This window comes from Candoia aspera, chromosome 1, assembly GCF_035149785.1.
Source record: "Candoia aspera isolate rCanAsp1 chromosome 1, rCanAsp1.hap2, whole genome shotgun sequence".
NCBI classification, from domain to species: domain Eukaryota; kingdom Metazoa; phylum Chordata; class Lepidosauria; order Squamata; family Boidae; genus Candoia; species Candoia aspera.
This window is the reverse complement of record NC_086153.1, coordinates 165661607-165684150: the sequence shown is the minus strand read 5'-3', so window position 1 is coordinate 165684150 and position 22544 is coordinate 165661607. Positions and strand designations below refer to the sequence as shown.

Below are 22544 nucleotides of genomic sequence, written 5' to 3'. Positions count from 1 at the left end.
AACTTCCTGCATGTCACTAGGCAAAGAAAAATGAGAACAGTAGATGGACTCTGAGGGCTTTACATTTAATTTTTTAATACATTACCTCTTTCTCCTTTTTCACCTGGAAATCCAGGAAATCCTCTGCCTGGAAGACCTGCAAAGATGAACACAGAAACTGAGAAACTGAAAAGCATATATTTCCTAAATAGTATTAGTCCAATCAGGTGATAGCTTCATATATTAGAATTTGTACCGTTACCTTAAATTTTTCCTCATAAAACCTTTATGTTTGTAAATGTTTTCCTCCTTCCACAATATGGCAGCTAAATTAAATAGATACATAGGCAGACAGACAAAGATAATTCCCTCCCCTGCCCCCAAATATTCCCCTTTGGATCCTACATCCTTGCTAAGAAAAATGTGTAGAGGAAGGGTAGGGAGAGAAGGGGAAGTGGGGGTAGAGAAGTAAAAGTGCAAACTTTTAGCAGCACATTTGGTGAAAACACTGTGGCTTTGAAGATCTTGAATGACTTTCAGGAGGCTCAGGGGAATTAAGTGCAGATGCAGTGCACAAAATGTGCACTGTGCATATTTGACAGGAAATCAGATATGCCTAGATTGCTCCGTATTACACCGTATTGTCAGCACTGGTTGCCTAGGGAAATTTCCATCAATTTCCTCATAAATCCTTATTTTTATATTATATATAATGTTGGCTATATATTTAACCTTTCAAACAATGAAGTTCCTAAGAGATTCCAGACAATTACTATACTACATTTTCTGATGTAGTAATTATATTTAATGAGAAAACTAAGGAGATAAAAGTCTTACCTGAATCACCTTTTGAACCAGGAGAGCCTGGAATTCCACCAAAACCTGGCTCACCTTTTTCTCCAATAGCTCCCTGTGGACCAGGTGGTCCAATGTCACCTGCAAAGTAGGAATATATACACCTCTTAGGATTCAGCTTGCTGAGAAATGAAAAAAAAATACTGTTTATGTCAGTGTTTCTCAACCTTGGCAGCTTGAAGATGTGTGGACTTCAACTCCCAGAATTCCCCAACCAGCAGCTGGCTGGGGAATTCTGGGAATTGAAGTCCACACATCTTCAGGCTGCCAAGGTTGAGAAGCACTGGTTTATACATTAGGAGCTTTCTTCTGTGTTTAATACCATTGTTTTTCAGTATGTAGGGTTTATGTGTGTTTATTTTTGTGTGTCTGTGAGCCCTCTGAGGTAGGCCAGGTTGGGAATCTGACTCCGCTAGTCTGACTGGAACTGTATTTTATTGCTATAGGCTACAGTAACAGCATCTCGAAAGCTCGACTTCTCTCCCTCTTCTTCCCCTGGGAGTTGGGTAGAGGCAGTTGGAGCTTGTTCTGGATCTTTCCTCTGTTTCCTGGGCTAAAAGCATGTTTCTGTTTTTGTAACCGTCTCTGCGTAGTTTCTCCAAGGTATCTCTCTGGCTCTCTACAGTGTGTGTGGGAGAGGGAGAGAGAGAATACATGCTAAATTTTATTGCATTTTTTTTTCAATTAAACCAGCTAGTGGCCAAAAACGGTATTTTAATTTCTAGGACAACCACTTGACTGATGAAAGTCAAGTCTCAGTTCCATACCAAAAAAGTGTGATCTATCTACCTCCTCTTCGTCACAGGCAGGCCAATGTGCAATGCTCCAGCCCTTGAGTCAGCAGCAAAATATGCCAGCAATAATCTGCGCTTTCCTGGCATCCAAGCTGCAATCTGCCTCGTTAATAACGCTATTGAATCGTCCTGGCTGTAAGATCTACTGAAAGGCAATTTAAGGGCAGCTGGTTTTGTTTCCTCTCCTCCCCAGCATCACCGGCCTCTTTAAAGAAAGGCCAGGGTGCCTTGGGAGAAGGTGGGCCAGTGCCTGGAATGGAGGCTTGAGCCCCCTTTCAAGTTGGCTGAGTAACAGGTCACAGGACCTCTAGAGTGAACTGAAAAGAGTTTTCAGGCATTTGTGCCTGAAACAGAAATGTATATGCAGAAGTTCCCAAAGGCCAAAGCTCTTCTAAAGTTACCACCAAATGTTAATGAATAACTTTCAAATTAAAAACAACAACAACAACATGGTTGGCAATCATATTAATTGTATTTAATTAATTTCATTTAATTTTGATTAATCTGAGTTAAATTAAATCAAGCCATTTTTGGTCCTGGACCCCTCTACTTATTCAAATACTATTCTGTAATGTTGTTAAATATGTACAATTTATGCAGTTAATTAATTAATATTATTATTAATGTAATGCATTCACATGGCCAGCGCAGTCCTTAGACTGAGAACAGCTGTGCATTTCTCTCCTAAGGTTAATGAAAATTTCCTAGAAAACACTCAGGCGGAAACTAGAGCACACTGTATCTTCTTCCACGTATCACAAAAGCAGAGGACCTCTACACAAATATATTGCCTTATCAGCTAGGATCAGACTGCCATCTTGCCCTGCATTTGCAGCATTGAAAGTCAGCTTTTAGCATGAGCTGATATGGCTCCAAATACCCGAGACATAAAGGCCAAAGAGAAAGCCGCCCCTTCCCATTCTAATCACAAAGACGAAGCATTGTGCAAAGTCTTTTACCTGCGTGTCCTTTGAAGCCTGGGAAGCCACTCAAGCCTAGGGATCCTTTCTGTCCTTTTTCACCTGGTGCTCCCGGAACACCTTTTTTTTTAAAAAAGCAAAGATGTTTAATTTTATAGCCTAAATATCTGGCACCAAATAACACAGGAAGCTCTGGATCACCCACCTGGAGAACCTGGAAGGCCAGGTTGCCCTTTGATGCCTGGGAATCCGGGGATGCCTGAACTACCTAGAGTGCCCTTTTCACCTTTTTCTCCAGGTAAGCCTGCACTACCCGACCATCCTTGTTCACCCTGTGGGACAGAAGAACTAATAATACGTTTGGCTTACTTTTAATCAGAGGTGCTTAGTTTTTTTTCCCAATGCCCAGCATTTTTTCCCAGACATTTGCACTGAAGTTATTTTTACCCCACTTAATGTTTGCTATAATGTGTAATCTTCAACTATCCAAGAAAGAAAACTATAGAGAGATGTTCCAAAGAGTTGGCACAAAACTTAAATATCCACTATATGCTATTCATTCCTAAGCTGACTCTGAAGCAGAGCACTTGTGTATGGATAAAGGTGCAAACAGCTCAACTGTAAAATCTTATGCATATTGTGCTTTGATACTGCCGATTTCAATACGATGATTCTTAGGAGCCTATATTCCTGGAATCGGCCAGGCAAGACCTTCGTAAAACCTTGCCCCAGAGGGATATTTCTTACTGAATATTATCATAGATATCTGAGCTGATGGAGGTTTTGTGGGGTGGGAATGGACAGATCATAGTTACCTGGACTGTCCCAGTTAATTCTTCTCTGTTGGCTCTCACAAATACATTAAATACTTTTGCAATCAGCCAAACCCTTTCAAGGGACCTTGTCCACACCCTAAAGGACATGGATTATGTTTGGCCTACAGAAAAGACTGAGAGGAGAAATTGTAGCAGTCTTCAACTATCTGAAGAGCTATCACACAGAAGAGCAAGTGGACATTCTCTATGGCTTCAAGGAGTTGACCAGACCCCATGTAAAACCACAAGGAACTTCCTGTCTGTACAAGCTATCGGCCAGGGGAACAGGCTGCCATGTGAACCGGTGAATTCGGTCTTTCAGCATAGGTTGATTGGTCATCTGTCAGAGATCAGAGGTGCTATAGTGGGTCCTGCATTGAGCTAAGCTGAAATAGATGGCCTCTACCACCCCTTCCAAGTTTATAGTCTAGGCCACAACAGCTATAACTTACCCAAACACACCCTGTCTCAGTTATACTTTGGATATTTATACCATTCTTGTGATGAAATCAGTCTGCACGCATTGTTGCCCTGAAAACATTTGCCATTATTTTTTCACAGCTGGCTTCCAAAAACTCTTCTGAGTCAAGTTTTAATAGCTGTTTTTCCACTCCAGAATAACTTTGTTAGCTATCTGTCTGTGGGTGCAGTGATACAGCAGAATGGGCTTCCTTCATTGTCCTCACCACAACATGATAGAGCCAACAGCATGTCCTCACCAATGTTTAGTTACATTTGCTCTGGCATCTTACACCCAATTTGTCAATCTGTTGCTTCACTTTTTAAGTACTTCTGACCACACAAGAAATGAGAGTTCATTATGCTAGGGAAGGGATATATAGTGGATCCTTGGAAATGCACATGCTTTGCATGCAGAAACTCCCAGCTTTCACCTCTAGTGTCACCAAAAAATTCAGGGAAAGATGCTGCCTGACATTTTGGGAAATCACTTCCAAATAGTTTAGTAGACAATACTGAACTAGATCATCCAATTATCTGACTCGATACAAGTCAATTTCTTATATTGCCTATATCAATTTTTTCCCCTGCCCCTCATACCTCTTTGATTATTAGAAACCTAGTCCTGAATAGTTATGTCTTGAAATTAGAGAGACATTAGCAAAGTAATCGGAACGCTGTTTAGGATAGTTAACATATGTCATGAAGGATTACAGATACCTTCTCACCAGGAGCTCCAGGGAAGCCAATTCCAGGAAGTCCAGACTCTCCTTTCTGTCCTTTTTCACCTCTAACTCCAGGAAATCCTGTTTGACCTGGCTCACCTGGAAGGCCTCGAACACCTTTTTCTCCAGGTATCCCTGAAAGTACAAGTTCAACGTTTGTGTTATGTTATGCTATGCTATGCTATGCTATGCTATGCTATGCTATGCTATGCTATGCTATGCTATGCTACGTTACAGTGTAAATATTTTTCTTCTTTAAAACAAAGTTAACCGAGTATTTGGGGTAATGGATGGCAAATTAGTCAGTACAAAATTCCAAATCCTCCAAGGTCTACAATGAATAGTACCTGGTATACCCATTTCACCCACTGATCCTTTTTCTCCAGGAAATCCTGGTTCACCGTGGAATCCTGGAGTACCTGGATCTCCTTTTGGTCCTAAATTAAAAAAGAAAATTTGTCGGATTTAAGCATACTTAGTTATAAAGACATAACCCAAGATGTCTACTAGATTATATAAGCACATGGCAATGCTATTGAAAGTAGAATAATAGCAGGTAATGGTACTATAAGGCTTCATTGAAAAGAGTGCCAAAAAGAAAACAGGTTTCATACCTGATTGGCCTGGTAAACCAGGATCCCCATCCTTCCCTGGCATTCCTGAGCTGCCAGAAATTCCTTGAATCCCCTTCTCTCCTATTATCCCTTTTGCTCCTAAAAATCAAACATGTTGATTTTCTGTCAAGATTCTCTCTCAACCACACCTGAAGTTCTTCATTATATAACTCTGGTCATATCACAATGATTGGTTGATGCAAACATAGTGTTTCTACTACTATAAAGCAGTACAAAAATCAAAGAGTAATTTTGAATATATAGTACATGAAACATGCAATTTAACTTTAACTAGTTTTCATTGGAGTTTAAACCTCAAGCCCAAATTTCAGTAATAATCCTGGACTAAGAAAAGCCATGTTCGTAGGTCCATTTTGTTCAGTAGGTAGCAGGGACTTGCAGACAAGAAGTATACTTAATAATCATCTTACATTTCAGAGGCAAAAATTGCAGTATGCTGCACCTTGGTTAAATAATATAAGTAAACCAATTAATTATACTTCATACCAGTAAAGTGGCTTCCTTCTCTATGGCCAAATCGCTAAATGAGGTTGCACAAGTCTTACAAGTCTTGGGAGAAGTCTCCAACCATTCAGCTAAACCCCTGCTATACCAGCACAAGACAGGGTGGATCCTGGAGAGGAACTTTAATGGATGGATCCAAATGGATCATCCAAAAGATGTACTAATCTGAAACCGCCTCCTAAAAAGTGGGGCACTGACTGCTTTATTCTATTGCTTGCATATTGGATTAAATCTTGCATGAGTGAATGTCATTAAAATTATTCTGCTCTTTGATAGCCTAGAGGACTTTAAGTTTAGCCATTCATGTTCAAACAGTGGTGTTGCCAATGATACAAGCTTGTTTGGTGTGACAATACTGTAAGAAAGTATTAAGCAGCGCATTTTAGGGTGCATACAGATTTCTCCTTTATCTTATGCAGCATACGTTCCAAAAAGCAACACATACCCCACTTCTCAATTTGCTTGGAGAGCAAATGGTTTTATTTTTATAATATTCCCTTAGTCATGAAGGAAGAGGGAATTTTGCTGATCTCCTCATTCACATTCTTGGAGGTACCTGGGGAAATTGTCTGAGAGAGCTCCTTCACTTAGCTAAAGCAGAGTAAACTTGCTTTCATATCAAGGAAGGCTGACCTGCCTTTCCAGTCCAGCCCCACTGAGTTAAGGCCTCTGAAAAAATTAAACTCTAAACAATAGCTACAAAACATTTTTAGTCTTCCTGACATACACACCCCAACTCTACCAGCGAAAGGGATTCTTTTACATCTGAAAAGGAATAAAGCTAACTAACCATGGAGGAGTTGTTTGTTAACCTAGTACTTGATTTTTAACCTTAAAATATTGCCCTCCAGCATCCTAAGAAGCATCATTTCAAGGTCAGTTGTTGGATGCTGACCTATCCAATGTGGTCACCATTATCACTTCCCACATTTTGGAAAGTACACTTTCGTTTCCTTTGCTTACCAAGCAAAGGGTTGGCATCCCGTTGCATGCCTGCAAAATCCCTGACAATAATATTTTCTTGCTTGCAAATCCCAGATGGAGTTTAAGACAAATGTCTGGGTAGAAATTAAGTACATCATTATTTAGCATGCCAAAATTATTATTGTTTTGGCTTAGAAGGGAATATAATCAAAATACAACAGAAGCAATGGCACATTAATTTGACAGACCTTTATCTCCTTGTTCTCCTTTTTGGCCTTTCAGGTTTTCCATATCAACATGATCCATTGATCCTGGCTCTCCTGGGAGACCAACTTCACCTTTTTCACCTTTTAACCCTGGATCACCTCTGTGTCCTGCCACTCCAGGAAAACCTATGCTACCTACAAAGAACAAAATCCAGAGAATATTATGAGATAAGGCCATTTTACCCTAGGTGATAAGAATGGCATTTTCAAACCTCCAATAGTAACATACTTAAAAAAAACCAAAACTTTAATTAAGGTGATCAGCACAGAACTATTAAAAGTCCAGTTACATAACAACAACAACAACAATTCAGCAACAGTGACAGATAGTTAGCTTTTGCCTAAATTGGTCATCCTAATATGACAGGATATGTTGATTTCTTTGTCTTGGTTCAAATGTTGTGATTAAGTCATATATGTAGATAAAAAGCATAAGATGGATAGATTTGAAAGGGATAAACTAATCAGTTCAGGAAATGTGCAACTAAAGCATCCCTGTCAGATGCATGTCTAATTGCTAAGCACCTCCCATGAATTCAAACAGTCCCTTCTACTGTCCTGTTAAAAAAAAGTTTTTCGTAACACATGCCTGCCCATTTTTTGTATGTGTTCTTTGCTACTCAGGGTCATATTCCATAAAATCATAGTTTGTTTTTTTGGCAAGACCATCTGTTTCACATTGTTGCCAAATTCATGTGATTCATCTGTAAAAGTGCCCTATATTCTGGAAAGGAAGCCACCCTCTTCCTAGTCAGGGCAATTCTCATCTAGCTGAGCACTGCCTATGTAGCTTGGCAGCAGTTCTCCAGGTTTTAAACTAAGGCCTCCTGCGCTCTTGCCTGGAGTGGCCAGAGGATTAACCTAGGACACCTGCATGCAAACCAGAAGCTCCATTCCTGAGCTGAAGCCCTTCCCTTCAGTTTGAAAAGCCTGGTAATTCTGAGGAGAGCAACACCTCCCCTACAAATGGCAGGGGGTTGTTCCTTGGAGGGATGAGTGAAGCACGTTGGGAGTGTATGTCCAGAGAGAGAGAGAGAGCGTGTGTGTATTCTCAGCAGGGTCACCCAAGGTGAGGAGGTCATCCCAGCTGCCCAGCTAAAGCTAGCAGGAACCGATATTGGACAGTAGTGATATAGGAAGATGCCGGAGGCCGACAATCACTTTAGTGACAATGGCAAAGGCATCAATTCACACTGCATGGGAGAAGGCAATGGTAAACCACTCCTGTATTTTCACCAAGAAAACCACATGGACAGAAAATATAAAATGACTGACAATGTAGTGCCTGATAATGGGCCCCTCAGGTCAGATGGCACTCAAACATGCTGAGACCTGAGGATCTTTTAGAGTACTAATCATGTTTATGACATGGCTAGAGTAAAGCCTTTGGGATGTCTAGCTGCTGATTTATTACTCAGGACATGAAAAACAAAGAACGAATGGCATTGCTTTTATAGCTAGGAAGGGTATAGCAAGAACAGTACTTGGCTACAATGCAATCAGTAGCAAATAATATTGATTAGACTTTGTGGATCAAATAAAATTGATCATTCAATTTTATGCTCCAACCACCGATGCAGAAGAAGAGGAGGCCGATGACTTCTGTGATCAAGTTCAATTTGAAATCGGCAGAACATGCAAGCAAGATGTGCTGCTTGTGATTGGAGACTGGAATGCACAAAAAAACCCCAGTGCCTCTACACATGGACATCACCAGATGGAATATATGGAAATCAAATATTGATTATATTATTGCTAAAAGGAGGTGGAGAAGCTCAATTATAGTATCAAAGACATGGCTAGTTGCTGATGTGGAAGAAATCTCAAACTGTTTATGTGCAAGCTCCAAATTAAGCTTAAGAATTAAAAGCAAGCTTAATATACTCCTTCAAGAGATCCATTCTTTTCATAATTCTTTGACTTTGAGTTGTGGAAGGCTGCTCAAAAATAACTAAAAGTTCACACTGGCACATTACCATTTTTAGAAGGCATTGTTTACAACCAGTGATAAGAAAACTAAGCACATCAGATTAAAAGATGAGGCAGACTTAAAATCCAGTGAAGGCGGCCAGATAGAAAAGTGTTTAAGTAAAAATTATTTTGAAAGAGCAAGTAAAAACAAGTAAATTAAGCTAAAGAAGAAAAAGCACACCAAAGCCTAGCTCTCTGGAGAAGGCTCTAATGCTGGGGAAGAGGGAAGGAAAGAGAGCAAGAGGATGGCCAGCAGCAAGGTGGATGGACTCAGTCACAGTGGCAACAAGTGCACCACTGGAAGAGCCGAAGGGCCAGGTTAGGGGACAGATCACCATGGAGAAAATCGAGATGGTTGCTGAGTCAACAATGACTTGATGGCATGTAACCAGTCAGTCAGTCAGTCAGTCAGTCAGTCAGTCAGTCAGTCAGTCAGTCAGTCAGTCAGTCAGAAAGCAACAGAAATGCCTGTGAGGATGGGGAGGAAGTAGCGTATTAAGACAGGGTTTGGAGCTCTATTTCCTTCTTACATTGTTAATCAGCCAGTTTTTTAAAAAATCCACCTAATACAACACAATCACTTGTATTTTAAATTGTGCAAATATCTTGGAATTACATTTTCATTCCTGGAACTGCACTCTTTATGCCTGGTTGCACATTTAATTTTTAAAAAGGCCTAAACGCATCATAAAACAGATTTAACACTTCTGGTAATTCTGGTGGCTGAGTAGCTCATACAGCTTGTCCATCAGGACAGGCATAACCGTCAGAAATTTAATTCTTTCACAATTAGGCATATCTTCTCTTTCAGTGAGTAAATTTACTTAATCGATAGCTAGGAGGTTGTTCAGATCCTAAAACAGTCTGTATCAGTCATGAACTGGGTTAAAAAAAAAGGAATAGTTGCTTAATCCGGGTTATATAGAGGTGCTTCTGGTCAATTGAGAGAAGAACTTCAAAGAATTGCTAGAGGGTTTAGGTACTCTTCGGAGGAATAAAAAAAATCACAGAATTAAGAAGGGACCATTTTTGCCATGGAGTCCAGTCTCTGCTCAGTGTAGTAATCCAAATTAAAGCATCCATTACAGAAGGCTGTCTAGCCTCCATTTGAAATTTCCCTAAAAAGGAATGTTAGAGACCAGGAGGAAGTTGTCAAAAAGAGTTGGATCAAGGGATGGATTTTAGAGGGGAGGGCACACTACCACTTCCTTCAGGGCAGGCAGCATTCTGCCCTCAAACAAGCACTAACTATCGCCTGGATTCAGCCACTCATACCCTCCCTAGCCACTGAAGTAGCCAGGAAGAGCACTGATCTAGCCCACAGGTAGCAGAATTCGTACTATAGGCAACTTAATCAACTTCCTTGGGTTTCACAAGCTCAAAAGAATCCCAGTTTGCTTGTTTATCAAATGTGTAAGGCTGCCTACCTAATAATACAAGACAGTGCTCCTCACTCACCACAATGCATTCTGCTCAACCAAAGTCCAGCTCAGAGTGGATGTATATGACTGTGTTCACTAAGAAACCTGAAAATGCATTCAGAAGCCTGCAGGTACTTTGTCCCACCTATCTTTCCCTAAAAGGTTCCAGGTAACCCTGAACAGGGCTCCCAGGTAGGAGGTGGCAGATGCAATAAGCATAAAGGACAAATGATGCTTTACTGCTCTTATCACAACAGTGTAGGCTTGAATATGAGCACTTACCAGGTGCACTTACCAGGTACATCAATTTCTGGTTTCCACCATTATTCTCCTATCTTTTCAACTGCTTCCTTCCCTGATCTCTTCAGGAAACCAAGGAGCTCTGCCTAATGCTGTAGCTATACATGCTAGGACAATCTCCAGTCGTTTAAAAACGTACTGCCACTATAAGCAATTTCAACTCTCTCAACATACACTAAATACATTTCCCTTTATAAGCTGTTCTCTGACGGTAACAATCAACTGTATTTGTGTGTGTGCATGTGTGTGTGCAGGAAGCAGGATAACAGTATTGCGACTGGTCTGCAGGGTTTTCATACATTATTCTTCCCCACACTATTTGCAACATGTAGGTAATAATAAAGAACTTTATTTGCACACATTGGAAGGAAGAATCATTATTTTTTAAAAAATAAAATCTGAGATTAAAAATATTATTAATTTTGTTCCTACCCTTAGTTTTTGGACAGATACACAACTGCTTAATCACTTTGCATCAGGGAAGATTTTTTTAAAAAATGAACCAAGGACAATCTTCTCCACATAATATTTACTGTATGTCAGTCAAATGTTCTCTTGGAATCATACCCAACAAGTCAAACAAAACAGAATGAACTACAGTATGACTTTGACTCTATTTAACCACAGACAGAAGTACTTCGTTTCAGTCCTTTGTTATATCTCAGAAGAACAGATGTAGAGTTTTAATATTTTATTCAAGGGTAGGAGCTTGATAAACAGCCAGTTTGGTGTGGTGGTTAAAGCACCAGGCTAGAAACCGGGAGACCGTGAATTCTAGTCCCGCCTTGGGCACAAAGCCAGCTGGGGGACCTTGGGCCAGTCCCTCTCTCTCAGCCCTGGGAAGGAGCAGGCAAGGGCAAACCATTTACGAAAAACCTTGCCAAGAAAACTGCAGGGTCTCATCCAGGCAGTTGCCAGGAGTCAGCACTGACTCGAAGGCACAAACAACACAAAACAACACAAAACCAAACCTAGAGCTTGATGCTAGAACTGGTTGGGGTGATAGAACCAAGAGGAGATTTTCAGTTCTTATGGCTGTCATTCTACTCCTCCAGGAACCCTACTTTCACTCCTAACTATATTTCCTTGCATTTCTCTCGGCCCTATTGTCAGGAGTCCATTGATTTCTCTCTCTAATATATTTCTCCATCTGGGTCCTAAGACTACTTTTCTTAGAAACAATATCATTGTTTCTTTTTCCGGAATGCTCTACTTGGACTCCTATTGTACATTGTCATTCCACCTCACATTGCTTAACTTACAGTAGTTCTTTCTACAGCCATGGATGATAAGACAGCACGCACACACACACACACGCACACACACCCGACACGCACACAGGCAAAAACGAAAATTCACAAAAGTAGAAAGCAAGGCCAGCTACATATGTCCATTTAAAAATTCCTAGATCTAACATTTAGTAATGCTTTATTAAGACCATCCAAAAAATCACACAGACACAAAGAAAGATTATCGTTTTGATTTGTCTCAACAAAAGTAATGAATAGAGAGTACATAGATGGCATTTAACCCCGGTATGAATACTGTACATATCTAGCAATTATTCAGTGAAATGTTGGAGAGGATGTAAAGAGAAGGGTACATTTCTGTGTGGTAGACTGTGTAAAAGTTGCACTGTTCTCCCAGGAAGTAAGATCTAAAACTAAACAAAAAGTAGAATACATCCCCGAATTGGGGTCATTACATATATTATATTTGAAGGAGAGGATGCTAAACTAACTTATTATGTTACTGTAGTTTTACTTACATTTTTACTTCCATCCATTAAATCTATAATATGCCAAAAGCAGAAATTTTTAGACAAGGTAACAACTGAAAAATGTATTCAGAGATACCGTCAATAGCTAGGGTTGAAAAGATAATGGATAGAATTCAATTTTTTATATACATAAAGGGTGAAATCACAATTTTATCGTATCTGGAATAATTATATATTATATAAGGTGTAACAAATGTGTTACCTGCATATTTCAAATGGTGCAAACCTGGAATGTTATTGGAGTAACGATGATAAATAAATAAGTAAACAAACAAAGGTAATTAATACCCAGCCATGCATTTGGAATTCAACAAGGGAGGAATTCGAACACAACAGAAAACATCTATTTTCAGGTATCTTGTGAATTTCATTTGACACCTTTACCCTTTTACATTTTCTAAATTAAACACTTTAATAGGAGTTCCTATGTTTCTAAATGATGTGTGGTTTCTTAGAAATCTTGCTTATTTTTTTTAACTGAGTTTCTCATTTTCAGTTTCAAATTGGCCTCATCATAGCTGTATACAAATCATTCCCAGATAAAATAAAATTCCACTAGCAGAAGAGAATTCATTTTAATAAGGCGGATAAAAGGCTTCCCATGTTCATACATCCTTCTGGAAATTCTTGAAAGAGCCTTTAAAAGCCCAGATGACATCCTATCTTTGTTTTTACATGAATTTTTTTTCATCTGTATCCAATGTGAACCATCCCGTGTTCTAACTTGTAATGGCTAACTCAATCCACCAGGTGGCAAAGTGGCATTAATTTTTATTTAATCAGTATTCCAGTTCTCAGTTTCTGTCAGGAAAAAGCTATTGTTTATTTGCTTAAAGATAGATCATTAGTTTTACTGTTCTTCAAACAGTATATAAGATTTTCAAACACTTTTGGAACTATAATTATTTTAGAGTTAAAACAGGTCTTTCATACAACAAGCCTGAAAATCTACCTGGTGAATAAAACTTCATCCCAAAATAGAAGAAAAAATAACTTACAGTTTAAAGAATTAAATTAAACTATATTAAATTAAATAAGAATTTAACCTAAGAAAGTTTTAAATGGACTAAGGGACCAGACAAATTTGGATTATTGGGACTTTTGCTAAGAGCTCTGAAAAATTAAGTAAATAAAACAAAGCAACACTTTTGTGGGAAGGTGAATTGTTTAGTCTATGAGGAGAAACTTGAGATCTTGTCAATATAAGAAATGGGACACTAGCGGGAACTAATGCTCCAGGCAGGGAAAAGAACAATGAAACAGACAAGATGACAGATGAAGGTATGACCCTCAAGACATTTCAAAGGTTCTTTGAAGAACTGGGAGAGAAACCTATAACTAAACTGACAGCAATAATTTTATACCTTCCAGTATTTCTTAAAGCAGATTTTAAAGAAGTCAAAGTAAAAGATGTAGAAATATTAAATGTTGTAGAAACATTGAAAAATAAGGAACTGTGGATTACAAGACAGAGATGATTGTCAGTGTGGAAATACAAATGACAAATCAAGAAATGAAAAATGACCTGGATAAGGACTTATCAGATTTACGAAAGAAGGTTCCTAGAGCTTCTTTGAAATCTTTGACACGGGAGAAAGAAAATATGGATGCAGACTGAACCCAACGACAGCAACTTGATGAATTAAAGATTAAGACTGATAGAGGCAAAAGGAAGGAATATAAAGCTGATTTATTTGATCATGGTTAAAATAAGAACTGTTTTCATAAAATTCTGGTAATGCTTTGTGGACTTTTTGCTGACAACTGGACAGAAATGGCAACAATTTTTGAATTGGAGATTGGATAAGGGGGGGGGTATGGGAAGAAGTGAATTATGTATCTAACTGCATAAGGGGTAGGAATATATTTTATTTATTTATTATCTCACCTTTATTATGTTTTATAAATAACTCAAGGCCGCGAACATACCTAATACTCCTTCCTCCTCCTATTTTTCCCACAACAACAACCCTGTGAGCTGAGTTGGGCTGAGAGAAAGGGACTGGCCCAAGGTCACCCAGCCAGCTTTCATGCCTAAGGCGGGACTAGAACTCTCAGTCTCCTGGTTTCTAGCCCAGCACCTTAACCACTAGACCAAACTGGCTCTATATTAACTTGCTTGTTGCAAGGGAGATTGGGAGTCACTTCTTTAAATATCCTTTTTTCTATCCTTTTTTTCTCTATCCTTTCCTTTTTTATTCTTTTCTTTCCCTGCACTTTGCATTTTTCTCTTTTCTACTCTTTTCTTTATTTCTTATATTAGTTTGTATTATTTTTTTAGTATTGTAAAAGTCTTCAATAAAAAGTAATTTAAAGAGAGAGAGCGAGAGAGCAGCTGCAGTATAGTTAGGCTGAAGCACAGAAAAGTTCATCACAGTTAGTAATGAATGTTATGCTACTAGTCTAGCATGTGTTCCAAATAGCTTTTAATCTACCAAGTTTTTCTCTACACATTATCAAAAGCAGAACGGTGCTCTCTTTGAAGCATCATTAATGATACAATCTTTACAGCTTTTGTCATGACATGACAAGACAAAAATCTCTTTTCTCCTTAGATTTTTCTTTTAAACTTGAGTTGAATCAGAAGCCCAAGGCTGGATAAGAAGTATTGCTTCTTTCCTTCATGTAATTAATGTGACCTGAATTGCTACCTAGAGTTCTGCCAAGAAAATTTAATGTTTATAGCAAATGCCTTCTTCCAAAACAATGACTCTACCAATGAAATCAGGTTGACTATAATCTCTGTAGGCAAATTATTCAGTGGGCAAAAACCAAAAAAACAAGACCTGGTGTTGACTACCGAGCAGAACTCCCTCTTCCAAAATTACAATTTAAATTTAAAAAACAAAGTCAGACCAATGAGAAAAGCCTCAGCAATATGATTACATAGTGAGAGCAAATAATAGATTCAGTGGGTTATATTTGATAAAGAGAGTGATATATTTGATAAAGGACTGATATTCCTGATATCATTAAAGACAAAGCAAATTAAAAATATCCTGAAATGCAAAAGGCAAAATGATTGCTTGCTGACATGAGAGCTGAAGAAAGGTAGAAAGAAAAAAGGCAACTGGGACAGAGGAAAATTTCCCCAGCTAAATGCTGAGCTGCAGAGAAGAGTAAGGAGAGACAGGGAGTTATACCCAAATTAGTAACGCAAAGGAACTGAGGAAACCAATTTATAATAGTATAATAAATATACATCATAATAATATAATACATTATATATTATATTTAATAATATAATATAATGTAATGTAATAATGTAATATAATACAAAAATAAAAATAAGTAAGAAAATTACAGAAATCAAGGGCAACTTTTATGCAAATATGAACATGATGGGAAACAAAGACAAAAATCTACTAAAGAAAGAAGAGATGGCATGAACATATGAAAGAACTGTACTAGAAAAGATCACAAAATTGATGATATTGAAGGTTTTATCCCTGAACTAGAGCCTGAATTCTGGAAATTTAAATGGGCCCTAGAAAAATTTTGCCAACAAATCTGATGAAATACCAGAAAAACTGTTTAAAATCTTACAAGATGATGTAGTTAAAGTATGTCGTTTAAACTATGTAGTTAAACAACATAGGTTTGTAAACAGGTATGGAGAACACCACAGTTGCCAAGGGACTAGAAAAGATCAATATATGGGCAGTGTGCAAAGAATACCCAAATTAGCAAAACAATTTTATTAACGCAATGTGCAAGATTTTGCCATTCAAAATTTTGCCACAACCCAAGTATACTAGACAGTCACACGAGACCATTTATTGGAAGCAGTAATAATGAAGTTGACACTAAAGTATTTTAGACAATAACGCAAAGTCAAGAGTCACTGTCCCTGATGTTTGGAAAAATCAAGGGCATCTAAAAACGAAGCTTACGGAAGTCAAGGTAAGGAGATCCTACCACTGATGGCATGGGCTTATGCTTAGAGGAACTCAAAGAAGGAGCTAGTAAAAACCATCCTGGCAAAATTATGTTCATCTGGACACAAAGAGACTGAATAACTGAGCCACCGCCACCACCACCAATTTGCCCTCTAAGAAGGCTAATTAATTAATGTAAATTAATGAGAAGCAATGTACGTCCCACCCCACTACCCCACTTAGAACTATACAAATTGTATCCCAGAATGTAGCTGGATGGAAGGAAGCAGTGGACAGTGAATTAGTGGGTTTCCTTTCTAAATTTGATGTAATAGCCATTCAGGAAACCTGGTTAACTGGAGAGGATGAACCGGTACAACTTGCAGGCTTTCAAAGACGGGATACCCCTGCCCAAAAATTAAAGAATAAAGGGCGAGCCTCTGGCAACCTCTGTATTCTTATTAAGCAAGAATTGCAATGGCAGGGTGAGAAATTATATAATGAAGATAAATTTCCTCATTTATTAGCTTTGAAATTTAGATATAAGGACCTCAAGTAATATTGGTAAATGTACATTCCCCCAAACACATCTTCCTATTATAATTCCGATCACTGGATATGTTTAGAAATAATAATGGATGAAATAACAACATTGTATTCTCAATCTATAATTATATTTTTTGTTGTTTATTCGTTTAGTCGCTTCTGACTCTTCGTGACTTCATGGATCAGCCCACACCAGAGCTTCCTGTCGGTCGTCAATACCCCCAGCTCCCCCAGGGATGAGTCTGTCACCTCTAGAATATCATCCATCCACCTTGCCCTTGGTCGGCCCCTCTTCCTTTTGCCCTCCACTCTCCCTAGCATCAGCATCTTCTCCAGGGTGTCCTGTCTTCTCATTATGTGGCCAAAGTATTATGAAGGCTACTCCATTTCTTCTGAGGTCCTCTTGTCCACAGTAGTAGATCTGGTGGTCATCTGATGTGAAGTGGCCCATTCCAGTCCATTTCAGTTCACTGATGCCCAAAATGTCTATCTTTACTCTTGACATCTCACCAATAACCACATCCAATTTGCCCTGGCTCATAGATCTTACATTCCAGGTTCCAATGGTGTGTTGATCCTTAGAACATCGGATTCGCCGTTCACCACCAGCACCGTAGGCCGCTAGCCGTCCTTTCGGCTTTGAGCTAGCTGCGTCATCACGTCTGGGGCTAGTTGAACTCATCCTCTGTTCCTCCCCAGTAGCATTTTGACCATCTTCCGACCTGGGAGTCTCATCTTCTGATGGTAAACTGACATATCTCTGGTTGTACTGGTCCATTTAGTTTTCACGGCAAGAATACTGGGGTGGGTTGCCATTACCTTCCCCAGGGATTGCATTTAGTTGCTGAATATAATTATATTACCTGGAGATTTTAATGCCAAATTAGGACCAGCCCTTCATGATTTTGCTCAAAATAATAGATTTCCAAATGAATTCCTTGAGAATCACCCACAGTGGTTCTCAAGAGATAACAAAAGTAATAGTGCTGGCTTGTATTTAGTTTCTTTAATTTTTAAATGTAATCTCCAAATTTTGGGAGGTAAGGATAACAATTACATATACCCATATACATACCACTCAGCCCACACAAGTAGTGTGTTAGATCTCATTTGTATATTGAGAAACAAAGCTGACCTCTTTTCAGAGATTATTATATACCTAAGAGACGAAAGTGACCACCAGCCAGTGAGTATGAAATTTCTGGATAGTTCAGATTTAAGACCATGTAACATGGCCGACAGGTGGGTCACTAATAACTATGAGGTGTGTCAAAATAAAAGACTAATATGGGCCAAAATTGATTCTAGGGCAAGATCCCAGTCGAGTGAAAGATGGCAATAGTGGTTCCCATATATAAAAAAGGGAATAAAAAGGACCCTAGCAATTATAGGCCTATCAGTTTAATAGATATTGTTGCCAAAATATATGCTAGGTTACTCCTGAGCAGAGTTAAAAGCTGGGTAAATGAAAAAGGTATCCTTGCAGTAGAACAAGCAGGTTTTAGGCAAAACCAATCTACCATCAATAACTGCTTTGTTTTGAACCATCTGATTGCCAAATAAGCCTGTGAGAGGAGACACTTGTCTCCTGCCTTTATTGATTTTACTGCAGCATTTGACATGGTGAATAGAGAAGTATTATGGAGTAAATAGACTGCCCTCAAAATTGAACCCAGATTGCTGGTATTGATCAAAGCCCTATACACAAGCACTTGTTTGAAAGTGCGATTTGGGGTAAATGGAGCCATGACAAACAGGATCAGTACATACAAAGGGGTAAGACAAGGGTGCCTACTAGCACCACTATTATTCAACCTATATATCAATGACCAGCCAGGAGTAATGAAGGACCCTGCAGTGCATATGCCCAGAGTCCTTGCTATACGCTGATGATATGGTATTATTATCATATTTGCAAGTTGCTAAGTAGATTAAGAAGACTTAGCTCCTATAGTCAGGATAACTCTCTAATCATCAATAAATCAAAGTCAAAAATTATGGTGTTTGGAAAAAGACAGCAGAGACATAGATGGCAATTAGATGGTAATAAAACAAGAGAATACCTTTCCTTACCTTGGGGCAATCTCTGAGACTGGATCTTGCATTTTTCATCACCAAAGGAGCTCACTTAAAGCAAAGGCATGCCTGAATCTACTACTTAAATTAAAAACACATAGCTACCCAGGTTCCTTAGCACCGATAATCAAAGTATATAAAGCTAAGATTACTCCTATGCTTTTATATGCAGCAGAAGTCTGGGGCTTAAATTCTGCTACATTAATAGAACAAACACAATCCCAGCATCTGAGAAGCATCCTGGGTGTAGATAAAAGGACTTCAGAGGCTGCAGTTAGAGCCGAATTGGGAATTTACACTATCTACTCAGAGACTAAAATTAGAGCATACAATTATTGGTGTAAAATCAATGAAATGGCGTCTGATAGACTTCCAAGATTGTGTCTATTAGAAGAGATAAAATCCCAACTACAGACCTCCTGGATTACACAACTCACAAATTATAAAAGGAGCTGTAGTCTCCCTGTCTCCTGCGCTTCTGGAAATCAAGTCAAAAAGAGTGCTGCACAAAGAATCTCAGGTATAGAAGCACAAAAAGAAATAGCCACCCTTAGCAAGGTTGGCAATTTGAAATGGCTGAGCCGATATAAACGCATTTTTCAAATTGCCAACTATTTAAAAATACCAATGCCAAGACATCTCAGGGAGGTATTCAGCCAAGCTAGATTTGATCAGCTTGATACAATGGTTAGATATGGGAGATTTAACAGCATCCCTTACAATGAACACATCTGTATATGTGGAGCGCCTGAAATTGAGGACATAGCACATATATTATTCGATTGTAATTTGTACAAGAAGGAGAAAGATCTGCAACTTGGCCCATATATTAAACAAATGACCCACTGGGAATCACATATTAGAACAACAAATTTTATGTGTGGCCAAGACCCAAAAATAACATACTGTATAATACAGCTCTGTATTTAAGTAAATCACTTGAGATCTACGTATGTGGGGTTGTTCAGGGTAAATTGTAGGGGTGACATGGAAATACGATGTGTATTTTCACTTATATGTATACTTATCTACTGTGTTTTTATTTACTCCTTACTTAACTTGTCTTTTTATATTAATTTTATATAAACTTTGATTGATTGATTGATTGATTAAGAAGCAATGTATAATAGAGAAACTGCACAGGGAATCATACTATACAGAATATTGTCTACCTGCCAATTTTCAATATAAAGTCTTTGCCTTTCAAGAGATATTTAACTGCATCTTTTTCTCTTCAGTTATATAGGTATAGCAATCAAGTTCACCCACTTCTTCTGTTATAGGAAAATAATTCCATCCATCCACAAAGTCAACTCAATCCATTCATTCGTTTTTCACGTGTTTTGTGATTTGATCCTCATTTATTCCCTCTATATAACCACCTCAACATTCAACTTTCATATCATTCACTTATTTTCAGTCCACATTCATTTTTGATTACCACATACACTTGTTAAGTAATTCATTCTGTCACTCGCCCTGATCAAATGTTCCCAGAACATCTTATTGTACTCGCATCCATTTTGGTGCACTGCATGTCAACCTGTGAGTCAACCAGCAGGGAGGGGGAGCATGGCTGGAGTGGGAATCATCTTGTTTGGACTATCTTCCAGCACCAAGGTCATCTGCAGAGAACTGTTGCAGCCATCTGCTGGCACAAGAAGGAGGGGTGCATATCTAAGGGGGCAGTGGTGGTGGGGATTTAGCTTTACTGGTCTTTTGAATTGTAGAAACACGTGGGAATTTCTATTTGCAACTTTTTCTCTGTACTGAATGCTTCGCCTGATTTAAATAAATTTCTAAGGAAAAGCTTATGAGTCGCAATTCAGTGGGAAGTTGAGTGTTCCAGTCATCACATTCTCACTGCATTTAACTTATTTTCATGCGTCTTCTGACATACCCAACTCTCACTTCTATATAACTAAAAAGGCAGAAGCACATTCTTACACTCATATATTTTGCTTCTTTCAACATTCATGACTTGAAATAAGCATGTACTACTTGCTACCTTTCTATCAGAACTTGTACATATCCCTCCCTTTCCCCATCTTCAGTAAATATTTTATCAAAGTACACAAAGTCATCTACTTGCTCTAGTTTTCATCATTCATGTATAACTTGCAATCAGTCACTCCATTTCCTGTCAAACAATATTACTTTTGCCTTAAATATGTTAATTTTCCAATGCAGGTCCTTGTTGTGTCATCTCTATGTAACATCTGCTGCAGGTTGTTCAGGTTCTCAGCCCATCACAACAAATAGCCTGATACATTTATTCATAAATACATTAAGCATCTAAGGGGACATCTTAGATCCTTGTCTTACTTGCTGCTCAGTGCTGAACCACTGATTAAGCATTTATCCATTGATTCGCACACATGCTTTGCTTCCATCAGTCGTCACCCTTACAGCATTCTGGCGTGCACAGAACTGCCTGGATGGGACTCTGAATAGCAGCATAGCTGCTGGGAGGCAAGGACAGGTCATGTCGGCATTCTCTTGATGCTTTTAGTTGTAACTGTTTAATTTTAAACAAAATTCTTATAAGCAGATGGCCAAAGTCTAATTTTCATTTCGCTCACCAAATTGGTCATTCTTACCTTTTTCACCTGGAGTTCCAGGAGTTCCTACAGGGCCAGGAGGACCTTGGGTTCCAGGGGTACCCATAATTCCCATTTCTCCTTTAAGTCCTAAAATCAAATCATATTAATTGTTCACATTATTGATAATTTTATATAACATTTCAATTTCTGTTTTCATAGTAAACCCAGTGAGCTTCTGCCACTGACCATAGACCAAATGGCATTTTCCCAGTTCACTGTATCTACATTAGATTGTGTCCGGTTATAAATTATTCCAACAGAAAAGAACAACCAAAAAGCTAATCCCCAATATCCATTGATAACACAACTTTGCTTCCAACTTTGTTTAGCTGACTGTTAGGTATGCTTGTAAGAGACATGCACTTTCTATAGATCTGATAGTTCTCCCATTGATCTTATAACTTTGTGTCTGCCAATACATGCAGCACACCTAGTATTAGACCAGAAGCATAAGAACTATTGAAGGAGATTAGGTACTTCCTCAAGTTTTGTTTGCAGAAGTACCACAAATGGCAATGTAGTCTACAGAGAATGACCATTTAAGCACACAAGAGCTCTTTTCATTATATCCAAACAGCAAAGGAAGTAGTATTGAATGAGTCTTTCTTTGCCGTTTTGAAACAGCTTAAGAATCAGTTTTCTGAACCATCCATATTATTCTTTAGCTTTTGCATTTTCTTGATTGAGAGAATGTTAACATCTATCAGGTATATGTTTCCAAACCTTCACTCTTTATAGGCAAGGGACTCTAATTTCTTTCTAATCTTGCATTAATGCTGATATAAATACAGGTAATCCTCATTTAGCGATGGCCTCATTTAGCAACCATTTGCAGTTATGATGAAAAAGTAACTTTATGACCAATCCACCCATTTATGAACTTTGCAGATCTGTAAAGCAAAGGAAAGCTGAAGGAAGATCATAAGCACAGTCGCATTTTTACTTTGTGACTGCTTTGCTTAACAACCAAGTTGCTGGTCCCAACTGTGGTCACTAAATGAGGACTACCTGTATGCACCACACAAAGGAGAGAAGTGAAACCAATACTGTATCACATATTAGCGCCATTTTTTTTTGCTTTAAAAACATAGTA

The 22544-nt window shown here is 38.6% G+C and overlaps 1 protein-coding gene across 1 annotated transcript in view; it reads right to left on the bottom strand.

Moving 5' to 3' along the window:
- The window catches only part of COL4A1 (collagen type IV alpha 1 chain), a 147699-nt gene that overhangs the window by 22915 nt on the left and 102240 nt on the right, over positions 1 to 22544 (bottom strand). The window contains exons 33-41 of the mRNA XM_063317784.1: positions 21449 to 21538; positions 6859 to 7011; positions 5162 to 5260; positions 4895 to 4984; positions 4543 to 4682; positions 2754 to 2880; positions 2588 to 2668; positions 817 to 915; positions 86 to 136 (exon numbers count right to left, since the gene is read on the bottom strand). Coding sequence (XP_063173854.1) covers positions 86 to 136; positions 817 to 915; positions 2588 to 2668; positions 2754 to 2880; positions 4543 to 4682; positions 4895 to 4984; positions 5162 to 5260; positions 6859 to 7011; positions 21449 to 21538 — 930 coding nt within the window. The remainder of the gene's footprint in view (positions 1 to 85; positions 137 to 816; positions 916 to 2587; positions 2669 to 2753; positions 2881 to 4542; positions 4683 to 4894; positions 4985 to 5161; positions 5261 to 6858; positions 7012 to 21448; positions 21539 to 22544) is intronic.